The sequence below is a fragment of the Chenopodium quinoa genome, unplaced genomic scaffold (genome assembly GCF_001683475.1).
Source record: "Chenopodium quinoa cultivar QQ74 unplaced genomic scaffold, ASM168347v1, whole genome shotgun sequence".
Classification (NCBI taxonomy): domain Eukaryota; kingdom Viridiplantae; phylum Streptophyta; class Magnoliopsida; order Caryophyllales; family Amaranthaceae; genus Chenopodium; species Chenopodium quinoa.
Window position 1 is genome coordinate 1,039,198 of NW_018743906.1, and position 12,476 is coordinate 1,051,673.

At 35.0% G+C, this 12,476-nt stretch overlaps 1 protein-coding gene across 1 annotated transcript; it reads right to left on the bottom strand.

The window, feature by feature from the left end:
• Positions 1–706: 706 nt before the first annotated feature.
• Positions 707–6,753, bottom strand: LOC110686932 (homogentisate 1,2-dioxygenase-like). Its single transcript, XM_021863544.1, has 9 exons — positions 6,487–6,753; positions 4,828–5,058; positions 3,743–3,822; positions 3,069–3,236; positions 2,797–2,972; positions 2,574–2,643; positions 2,309–2,463; positions 1,390–1,473; positions 707–1,169 (listed from the first exon to the last, which is right to left on the bottom strand). Exons 1-9 carry the CDS (start codon positions 6,696–6,698, stop codon positions 957–959), a joined length of 1,389 nt encoding a protein of 462 aa, XP_021719236.1. The 5' UTR covers positions 6,699–6,753; the 3' UTR covers positions 707–956.
• Positions 6,754–12,476: the final 5,723 nt, after the last annotated feature.

Genomic DNA, 12,476 nt, shown 5'->3' on the forward strand with positions numbered 1-12,476 from the left:
GAACCCTCACCACCAGCAACCACCTCAGACGGTGGTTCATCATGGGCCACAGCCTCAGAGACCACCACCTTCGGCGTCTCCTCATCGCTGTCATAGTCAGCGAGTTTTGCCCCCCGGATCCGCCTCCTCGCAATCACAGAAGCACGGCGAATGGGTTTCATGACACCCGTTCCACGCTGGGGTTTGTAGGTAACGCTACCAGATCGGCGGCTGGAAGCACTTGATTCAAGGGTTTCATGGCAAGTTAGATCTAGTTTTTTCTCAGTTGGAGAAGCCATTGACGGACCTCAAAATTGGAAACAGAGAAAGGATAAACACAGGAATTCAAAGAAAACAAACCAGGGAAGAGAGACAGAGAGAGGATGGGATTCGGCGAGTGAGGAGAGAGAAAATAACAAGTAGGGTTTATGTGGGAGAGATTTATTCTGGAGAATTCTCCCGAATAAATGAACTCCAACCAAATGAACTCCAACCAATTCATCAGATGAATTGAATGAGGAGCATTCAATTGAGGTAGTTAGAGAGTTGTTGAATTTGAAGGGTTGGGGTATAATTTTGGTGGGAATGATTAATTTAATTAATCAGTTTTCTATTTTAATCTGATAAGGTTAGTAGTTTAACAAAGTTGAATTATTATAAAGATAAGGGTAAAATGGTAAAATTCCATAAAAAAAAACTTTACTAAAAAAGGAAATAAATGGGAAAGTTGCAAATAATTTGGACCACCCCAAAAAGAAAATAGTTGCAAGTAAAGTGGACCAGAGGTAGTATTATGGTTAATAATACTCTATTTTATTTACAAATAATTAATGGCCCCTTTCAGGGATTTTAAAATGTAAATTTAGTTCACTTGCAGAATGCAAATACATTCCATTATTTATGTACACATACTGACAGCTAAGATACCATAAGTTCTGCATCATAAAACTAAGTAGTCTATCTGAATCTAGCCATGTCTAATCAGCATCCTGATTACTGGAGGCTTTAGAACAGTCCTCTTTGCGAAAATGTGACTGGAGTCCTATCCAGCATTGATAGTAATTGTTGTCGAGGAAGGGTGACTCAAGAGCCCAAGTGCAAACTCGAGGAATTAGATATGATTCAAACATGAATGCCAGGGTATCAGTAATTTTGTACGGTCCTGCATTCTCCCCACATGCAATGGTTGCCTGGAAGACATACAAATTTGTTAAGCTAAATGATGGGCAATAATAGCAGACTGATACATTATCTATCCAAAACTAAGTGCATTCAATCATAAAATCACCCAACTGTAGAAGAACCTTTATGTTTAACCTAACAAGTAAAGACTGAAAGAAAATAACAGGAAGTTACGACATAATCTCATGGACGGAAGTTTTTCAGTCAACTAACGACATACGTACATACCTCATAAGTCTTGGTATCAGGACCATGTGGAGTCATGCAGCTATGCAGGCTTGAACCACCCGGGATAAACCCATCAGCCTTTGCCTTCATGTGGTTCAATAAAATTGTCGATATGAAAGACGTGAGCACATAAGATTAGTGAGATATAACAGCCCAGAACAGACATAATAAAAGGTAAAGAACTTGAATATTCATTTTAGGAATGAAAGAGTAACAAGGAAAGACCCCTTCTAAACAAATATGAGTAAGAATCAGTACAAAAATCAATGGGCAATAAAATAGTAGCCAACTAGGGTAATATTTGTCAAAAAAAAACTAGGGTATTAAACTGAAGCCTGTAGCCAGCGACTTTTGAATGTAGGACACCATATTTATACTTGTTCATAACAATCTCCCATTCAAATGTAAATTCACACTCCCCCTTCAGTGACAAAAGTTTGAACAAGGCACCCAAATCCTAAACATAACTCCTAGGAAGAGGCTAGAACTAGTGGTGTGAGGCAAATCTCTTAGGTCATCATCAATAAAAGGGCCCTAGAGGCACAAGCCCAACAAAAACTACGTCCATGGTGTGAAAAAATACAGGTATATCACTTTTTTGACATGGTGGGGAAACAAGGGAGAGTGACAAGCCATAAATCCAAAACCAAAACTGACTGAAGTTCCATTACGAACAAATGAATAGGAGTAGGAAACCAGGGTTAACTGAAGGCTAGCCTTCAACTTTCAGTGCAGAACTACATACTGAATTCAATTAATATGAGCCACAGCTAAATTATCTACTATAAACTTTTTTGCTCTCACAAGCTTCCATTACTTGGGTTTTCACAATCAGGACAGTATATGCAGCATACTGAACCAGTTGAGAACCTAATAGAGTAAAGATATTAAGATATAGTGTGAACTGGAGAGTTAATACCTCATAATTACCATATATCAGTCCCATAAACTCGCTCATACAATTGCGATGATAATAAGGAGGGCGAAATGTGTGTTCCGCAACCAGCCACCTAGGAGGGAAAATGACAAAATCAAGTAAAGCCACACCAGGCTTATCTGTTGGGGCAGTAAGCACTGCAATGCAAGAGCAAGGCAACCAAATTGAGGTTAAAATTGGACTCATAGAAGTAGCTTGAGAGTTGAAACATTAAGAAAAGTGTACAATGGAAGAAATAGTTACCAACCTGTATTTACTGATGGGTCCCCGTGATCCACCAATACAGTATTATAGGGACAGAACTTGCTCAAATCATACTACAAGCAGAGCGTGTCAGTAATGTGAAATATAACCAGCTCAAGATATCAATTACTTTGCATAATCATAACACAGCGTTAAGCCAGAAATTCTTAGCTCGTAGTTTCGATGGTGCACGAATACAATATCATATACACAAATTAATAACCCACCTTATATGGGACATAGTTTCCATGCCAGGCAACTACATTGAAGGGAGAAAAATCCTGTTTGGCAGTAAATAATTCCCCACCATATTTTTGAACAATTATGTAATTTGGATAGGGAGTTTCCTCAAAACAAGCAACGGGAACAAGGAAATCTCTTGCAGCAGCTAGACCATTGGCACCTACAAGCAAACAAAAATGCCAAAGCTTTGATGGTACCTAATCTTCAAATGTATATAGGTGCACGGTTTTTCACCAATATCATAAAGCTTTAATACCTATAGGGCCTAGATCTGGAAGCTGGAAATGTGTCCCAAATATCTCAGAAACATAACCTCGTGATGGACCATCAGGCAAGCTGACAGCAAAACGAAATCCTTGAGGCACTACAGCAACTTCACCAGGAATAACTTCTAATCTTCCACACTCCGTCATGATCCATAGCCCTGGTAAGTACGTAAACTCTTAAAAGTTGCACCTCAATGATATTTTGAAAGCACCAAGGAAATTCATGTTGTGTAACAGAAGACACCTTTGTTTTCCATAATTCATCTCACTTCAATGAATATAGAATGTTCATTCTTCAAATCCTAAGAAACCCTAAGCAGGTTTTTTCTTGATAAAATTGACTTAAAATAACTGAAACGTCTCTGGACAAGCATCTATAATACAGCAATAAAGCATGATTTAGGCTTTGTTTTTTCCCCTGAAATTACATTTTTCTTAAATATAGCTAAGCAATTTTTTCCTCAATTTATTGTCCAATATATGAGCTATTTTTAGTAACAGGTAAAACTAACAGCTATTATTATATCAGAAATTTTCCTAGCATAATTTTTTGAGGCAAAAACAACAAGACCTTAATGTAATATGATCATGTGTGAACCGCAAATCAAACAATGATGCATGAACAGAGAAAAGTTAAAAAAAAAAAAAAAAAAAGGGCACGCACTCCCTTTCTGAGGAACGAATAAGAAGTCTCCGTCAGCATTGCAGAAGGCACAGTTATCCATTGATTTGTTAGCAGTGTACCTACATAAGCAATTGCAATCATGAGGCTTTGTTCTCCACTCACCAAAATAGATAAAACAAAATTGATGCTGTATGTTCTCAGAAATCCACATCTCGTTACTGAATATCAGCATTTTATGTTTCACTGGCATGAGTACTAGCTGAATCTACCCATGAGATGAACAAACTTGGAAAACGAGTCAGATAAGTAGATAACATTACATCACTAACAAAAACATGGGTGAAAACGCTTTGATGATATCTTTTGACAATAGAAAACAGCCTTTTAAATTTCAATACTGTATAAGATGTTCATGAAAAGTTTTAGCACTTACAACCCTTTGTATAGGACACTTCTTACATACAGCCTTGTTACGAAAAATATTATTACAGCTCTAAAAGAAATTTCACGTAGTTTTGATGTTTGATATTTCATTTAATATGACCAATAATTCAATAAACAGGATTAAGTGCAGGATAAACAATTATAACATCATTTACTAGCACCAAACCACCAACCATTTAAAAATGCCAAAAGGTATCAAGTTTAATTAACTTGAGTGATTTTAGAGTCGTAAATTACATAATTTTTAACATTCTGTAGTTGCTGAAGTGACCTAAACAGGCTATGACTTATTTCCAAAAATCTTAAACTTAATGTTTCTTTGTCAATACAATGTGACATTCTTAAGCTCTAATGTAAGTGAAAGTGCTGATAAATTTTAAAGCCCAAAAAGAATGCAAAAACTATTGTTTCCACTTGGTTCTCTGAAGTATACACAGTTGCTAACACTTAGTGATCCTAATCAACAATTGAGTATTATAATAAGATACCACAAGTATTGAAATTTACCATCTTCACCCACACTTATGCACTGTGTTTTTCTGTCCTATAATTGTAACAAGGCAAAGGGGCTTGCAAACAAGAAATTTGGAGCTTTATAGACAAAATGACTGAAAGGAAGCAAATTACTAAATAAAGAGAAGAACGTGGAAAATGCTATAATTTTTAAAAATACCAATTACATGTGAACTGCATATCCATGACGGAGATAGGAACTGCCTGCACCACAGATAGTTTGCAAACCATCAATAAAATCTGTTGGTTCTTCAGGAATATCTATAGGCTTCCACCGTAGTTGTGTTGGATTAGCAGAGCTGTTAGACTGGTTGAAATCTGCAATAAGTTTCTCATTGCCAGGGACACGAGGTTTAAAGGGCTCGTGCGTAACTGATGGTTTGATGCGATACAACCAACTGCCAAAGATATAATTTACTCTCAGTTCATGTCTATTACCAAAACAATCAAACGAGGATAAAGCATAGCATTGTTTTAGTAGGCAGAGACGCAGAGTACTTGAAAAAAAATACTGCTCAGTTAGCACGCACACATGATTGATCCTTTATCCACACACAATTCACCACTATGACAAAAGTAGCCATGCTATGCCTCACTAAGCATGAAACACATTATAAGATAAAACATCCAAAAATATGAAAACTAATTAGTTTAGAGCCATTAGAGGTGTTAGGCAAGGAGGCATAAGAGTATTAAGCTGAAATATCTTTGTACCATTGTACGGTTGTACCAAACTTTTCCCTTAACCAAAACCAACAACTTGATATCAATTACGAAGTACGAAAAAAGTAATTGCAAACTATAATGTTGTTTTATAGTTTTCAACAAATTTGATGATTTGCCAAACATTTCCAACAAATTAGTAGCTAATAACCTTTTAAATAAACTTTATTTTCAGCTTTCTACTTGTCTTTTAATGTTTAACCAACTACTATACAGAACCTTTGAGGTCCCAAATATTCAAATTCAATCTTAGCAATCAAATAAGTTCATATTTCTAGGACAGAACAAGTAATAAAACAATAAGCATATAGGATTATAGGAAATGTGAAAAAACTTGAACATAACTTAGTTCATAAAAGAGTCTCACCATTGAAGCTTAAAACTAATCACAAAAGAATTTCTTTACTCAAATTAAGAACCACTAATAACGATGATCTTAATTCTTAAAGCTTATTATGCAAAACTTTACAAGAGATTTTTTTTTTCATAAATCACAAATATTATTACCAACTGTCTATATGAAATTCCCAACAATTAATACACTATTCATATACTTCTTTCATTTCAAACTAACGGACACGTTATGCCTTTTGACGAGATTTACAATCTCTTCTTTGCCTAATTTTTGTAATCTGTAAAAGAAAAAACTTGTTCATGAGAAATCTTGTTAATTTTAAGATATATTTTCAATTTTGTATAACTTTAAATATTGATAATCATACATATTTACACTTGAATCTATACATTGACAAACACGACAAAAGTCTATACATTGACAAACACAACAAAAGACACATATTGAAATATAATACTAACACTAATCACATATTTTAAAATTTTCAATATTATATACATGTAAAAACCAAATTCAACACGTAACATGTTAGATTAAGCTGGTTGGACATAACTAGTAGAGTTGCAACCGATTTTCGCTTATTTTAATCAAGAAAACAATCGCAAATATCAATAGTGAAAGTTATGCATTAACAATTAACCGGCTTTATAATCAAATTACAGCAATTTTAATGAAACATACAAAACATTTCATAGAAAGTAATCAAAGATTGAAAAAGATGTAATTAAAAAGAAAATTAGGACAACACCTTCGAAGATTAAGCTTTCGAGGAGCAGTGAAGGAAGTGCCGGAAATTTGCTCGGCGTATAAACCAAAGGGACAAATAAGAGGGTTGTTCTGTCCTTGTGGCAGAGCTCCGGCGATGGCTTCCGACGAAAAGTGGTTTCCAAACCCAGAAAGGTATTCTAAATCCGCCGGAAAATCGAGACACTCCGCCGTTTTAATCACCTCTGACGCCATTGTTTTTTACTGCGGAAGGCGATGATGTTTCAATCTGAGTCAACACTCAACAGAGAGAGCGATTAATATACAAAGTACTCCCTCCGTTTCAATTTGTTAGTCTCATATACTATTTTGGGCGTTTCAAAAAGATATACTCATATTGAATGTATTACACTTTTAACTTAGTTTTTATTTCCTATTTTATTCATATTAAATTCTGATTGGTTAGATTAATTGAGTGTGAATTAATGACATGACTCTAAATAAAGAAATTACTCCCTTGATTTATGCAAATATGACTAAAGCTTTCTTAAAAAAATTAAATAAGACAAAACTATTTATGAATTGTTTTTTAATTTAATGTTAAATTCCAAATATTATCCTTTTCTTATTTTACGTGATAGATTCCATATGAGACTATCATATTAAAACGGAGAGAGTATCAAAGTATTTTGTTGGTAAGTCAAATGGGTGACTCTTAATATTAATCTTGTTGGATGTTGTAGATTTGTTTCGATTTAGGCTTTTGAATATTTTGTTTTACTGAGTATCAAAGTACTTCGGATAACGGAGTACTTACAATTGTTATTGTATGTAGTACTTGTTATTGAATATTCCCTCTTTTTCTAAATACTTGTTTCATTTCTTCATGCGTGGAGTTTCAGCAGAAATTAAAAAAAAAAAAAATAATACATGGAGGTAGTGGGGTAGTTGAAAAAATAAAAAATTATAAAAAACAAAAGTAGTGGAAGAATAGGAGGAGAGACAGTATTATGTTGAGTCCATTAAATATGAGTAATGAATTAAATATAAAAACAGCCTAAAAAGAAAAACGGAGCAGATATTTAAAAATGGGGGGAGTAATATTTAATGCAAGACTTTTGTTTATTTTAGGCAAACAAAAGGAACCATTCATTAATGAGTGGACAAAATGTCCATAAGATTATAAGAACATAAGGTATTACATAGGTTTTGCAAGACTTGAGCTTGTGGACTGTTAGTTTTCAAAATCAAAAATACTGCATCCGGTCTAAATTACTCGCAACTTTGGGCTATTATTTGTGAGATATAAAATATTTTAAAGTTGCGAGTAATTTGGACCGGAGCTAGTAATCTTGATATACCCACATATATATATGTATATACTCCCTCTGTTTTTTTTTAAATACATCACTTTTCTTTTAAGGTGTTTTTTTTTAAATGCACCACTATATTTTATCTTTTCTCTCTCTTATTTTAAACACCACTTAAATTATTTTATCATTTTTCTCTTTTCCATGGTTCCCACTTATATAATAAAAATATTTACACTCCTCACATTCTTTCTCTTTCATGGTCCCATCTAACTTTTACTATAATAAATTATTCACCCACTCACAATATTATATTATCTTCCTAAAACTCTGCGCATCACCAAGTGATGCAAATAAAAAAACGGATTACTCCCTCCGTTTTTAAATACTTGCTTCATTTCTCCATGCGCAGAGTTTTAGGATAAATTAGAGAAATTAATAAAATATGGAGGTAGTGGGGTAGTTGAGAAAATAAAAAAATTTAAAAAGCAAAAATTGTGCAAGAATAGGAAGAGAGAGTATTATGTTGGGTTCACTAAGTCTGAAAATTGAATTTTATATTGTAAAAGCTTTCTAAAAAAGGAAATCGAGCAAGTATTTAAAAACGGCCGAAAAAAAAAAGTGGGGTAAGTATTTAAAATTGGAGGGAGTATATAAAAGCCAAGAAAATATAAAATGAAAAGGATGAGTATAATTAATGTAATGTACTAATGTATCATCAAAATGTATTGAAAATGTCAAATGTGGGTTGGGCTTTATTTACGTAAATTACGATGTGTTTTTTTGGTGGTAGCAGACTAGAGTGTTATGTTCCGTGAAGTTAAGAAATTGCTCTTCTCGTTGATATTTATCCATTCTATTTCTATCCTCATTCAAACAAAAAATAGATAACAAGTTACAAGACGAAAACGTCGTATGTATTGTTGTTTAGCTTCCAATTGAGTACCATGGTATAAGTCACATTTCGCACTATAAGTCTATAATCCCCGCCCACCAGGCCCACAAGGCCACAATATTTGGCAACCTCAATTCCATATTTCAATACAAAATTTAGCATATAGCCATATAATCCTTATCTTATTGGTAATGTTTATATCTTAGAGTCATGATGTTATAGGATCAAACCCCACTAAAAGCACTTTGGGGTGGGGATTCTTTTACCCTTCCCCCACCAAATGTCCAAAGTGCATACCCGCTAATTCGAGTCGGAAAGACCTGTCAAATTCCAGCCCGACTTGAACTCAACCCGTTTTTGTAGGTCTTGGACATTTTTTTGACCTGTAACCCGATTTAATCTAAACCCGTTTGATCGGTAAATTTGTGGGTCAAACCCGACCTTTCGACCTGATTTTATGGAAAGCATTTATTTAAAAATTAATATTAGTTTATTGATTGAGTTTGATCATTTGTCTACCCTCGGACATTCATTTCATCTCTTTCTTATTTATGTATCTCATATAACTCTTGCTCAACTCCCCACCAGTCACCTCTTACATCAATAACAACACTAATTGAATCCACATAACCCACACATCACCGTCATGCCACTAATTAACAGGTTTACTGATATTATGTCAAAAAGAGATTATACTACACACATTAATGTTGGCCTCCTTAAATTTTTGGGTGTTTAAAAGTTTTATTTTTAATTTATTTTTATTTTTTTTTAGTTAAAATTGATGTGCTTTAGTGAAATGGTAATCGATTTTAAATTATGTAGCATGTAATTGCTAATTAAAAATAATATGGTGAAAATGTTCAATTAAAAAATTTATATATACAAAGTAAGCTTGAAAAATCAGAAATTACTAAAAAAAAAGTAAAACTTAGCCAAAAAAATTAAATACTTCGTACTAAATTGTTCCAAACCCGTTGGATTTCCGAACCCAAAATTTTGGGTTAGGGTTGAGCATTTCTCTACCCAAAATAACATGTAACTTGGAGTAACCCGATTGACAGGTCTACATGTAATGCAAAAAACTATCTACTATACTTTGTAATACAATATTAAAAATATCAAATAAGGAGCATCTAACTGCAAACCACTTATAACAAAATTGACTTTTCAACCATCTAAACCAATTATCAAGCATATATATATATATATATATATATATATATATATATATATATATATATATATATATACATATATATATATACATATATATATACGTATATATATACGTATATATATATACGTATATACATATATATATACGTATATATATGTATATATATATATATACATATATATATATATTCCCTTGACAACTTGACTCTTTAAAAAAAATAAAAAGTAAAAAGTTTTTCTACACCATGACAATTGCAAAATACAAAATTCATAAAATAAAAAAATAAAAAAAAACAAAGTTATTGTTAAAGATTGAAATTACAGTACTACAGGAAAGATTGTCTTCCTGAATTCTCGTTGTTTAGGCTATTAATTTCGAGAAGAAAAACAAAAAGGCTAAATGAAAACGATGTCATGATAAGTCGATCCAATAAGTACTGTTGGTAAAATAACTGTTGAAATCAATAACAAACAAAGATCAAAACTTTCCTGGATTGAAGATCCCAAACTCACATTCGCGCCGTGGAACAAAATCCACTGCCTTAGAAGCGAAATACGCCACCACCGGTACAAGTTTCCTAGTGACACACGCCCCCCAAGTTTAACGCAACTCTCTTCGTAATCCGTGCACCCGAACTCGAAGAGTGGAATTGCTCAAGAACTGTTCAGATCTCAAAAGGTAGGTTTGTGTTTTCGGCTAGAAATTGAATAATCTCATGAAAAGGCAAGGCTCGTATTTATATGTGTCTCAGAAAAAGGAAATACGCAAAGCAAACCGACCTAGGAAAAAGGTGGGCCCGATCGGGCAAGCAGCCGCCCGATCGGGCGCGAGATTAAGTTTCTCCAGACCTGGTGTCGCGCCCGATCGGGCGAACACCGCCCTGTCGGGCGGTCTAGAAACCCTATCCCGGGCGAGCCATCGGGCGAAGCCGCCCGATCGGGCTTGTCAAAAACTCGAGTTCGCCGCCCGGTCGGGCGAGGGCCGCCCAATCGGGCGCGAGAGTTCTCCTATTTTCCTTGGCCACCTCCGCCCGATCGGGCGCGAGCATCCGGTTGCATTACCTATTTCCAACAATCCCCCACTAATGCGAGCGGATCTTCAACATGAAATCTGAACAGTAAAAGAAAGTCTTAGTACTTAAATGCTAATATCCAAAGGTTTGAACTAACACATTAGTGCACAAGATTTTCAACACTTCCCTAGTGAGTATCCTAAGATTTGAACTCCTAGGAGCGAGGAAGGGACCTTGAATACACATACCTTGACTTTAGAGCTTAAGCAACTTCGCCAATCTTGGCCAACACTTGGGCTCTTATGAGTACTTCAGGAAAACAATACTCCAGTCTTCCCTTGAGAGAGGCCACCTCTCGTACTCACGTAGGTGTTCATCCTATGTGTTATTCACACACGTTCCCAGCAAATTCAAAGGTCTTTCCCTGCAGGCTTAAACATGTTTAAGCACCTTGCAAACCAGAGAATTACATGCAATGGAACTAGAACATTAAGAACATAAGTTCAACCCTTCAACTTTCGGTGTCATTATCTATCCTGTTTTAAGAACTACTGGGACAAAGGTCTTAACTATCTTAAGAACCTCAATCTATCCCTGCTCAGAAAACAACTGGACTAATGACATTAAGAGACAAACTCATCCTAGCAGAATCTAACTGGTAAAACTTACCACTCTTATAGAGTAATAGATTCAAACACATGATACATAAATAACAAATCCACATGATTAATGCCAATGAAACAAACAAACCAAAACAGGTTCCAGATTTATTAAAACCAAAGTATCATGTCACATAACTAGTATAGCTACCATTTCAAGTCATTACAACATGGGTCCTAAACCCATACCAGTTGATGACTCCACCACTAGTCTACGACTTAATCCCTTAGTAAAAGGGTCTGCCAGGTTTTCTTTGTTCGAACATAGTCCAACTAAATAACCCCATTCACAATAAACTGCCTCACAAACTCATGTCTGACTCTTATCTGCCTTTTCTTACCATTGTAAATGCTATTTTTAGCAACACATATAGCAGCTTGTGAATCACAATGCATAGACACAGATGGTGACGGCTTCCCCCACAAAGTAATATCAATAAGCAAATTTCTCAACCAATCTGCCTCTTGTGTAGCAAGATCCAATGCAATGAACTCAGCTTCCATTGCTTTCCAGACTTCCATGAAACTGCACCCCCACTAAGGGTAAACACATAGCCACTTGTAGAACTTGTTTCATCGCTATTCGTTACCCAATTTGCATAACAATACCCTTCAAGAACCAAAGGATGACCAACAAAATTCAATCCCCAAGACACGATTCCACATAGATATCTGAGCACACGCCTCAAAGCAACCCAATGTTGCTCACTAGGACAATGAGTATAGCGACTAAGTCTACTAACTGCAAAAGCAATATCAGGGCGAGTGCAGTTCATCAAAAACATCAGACTACCAAGCACCTTAGCATATTGTAGGGAATAATTTCAAGCCTTTAAATCCCACTACCTTGAACCCCACTGTGATCATACACTAAAGTACGGTGGCGTCCAAAAGGGAAGAAGATAGAGCAAAAGAGTCGCCAACAAGTTTTTAAGGAACTTGTAAATCGTTCACGAGGTGAAGGTTACACCCCTTAA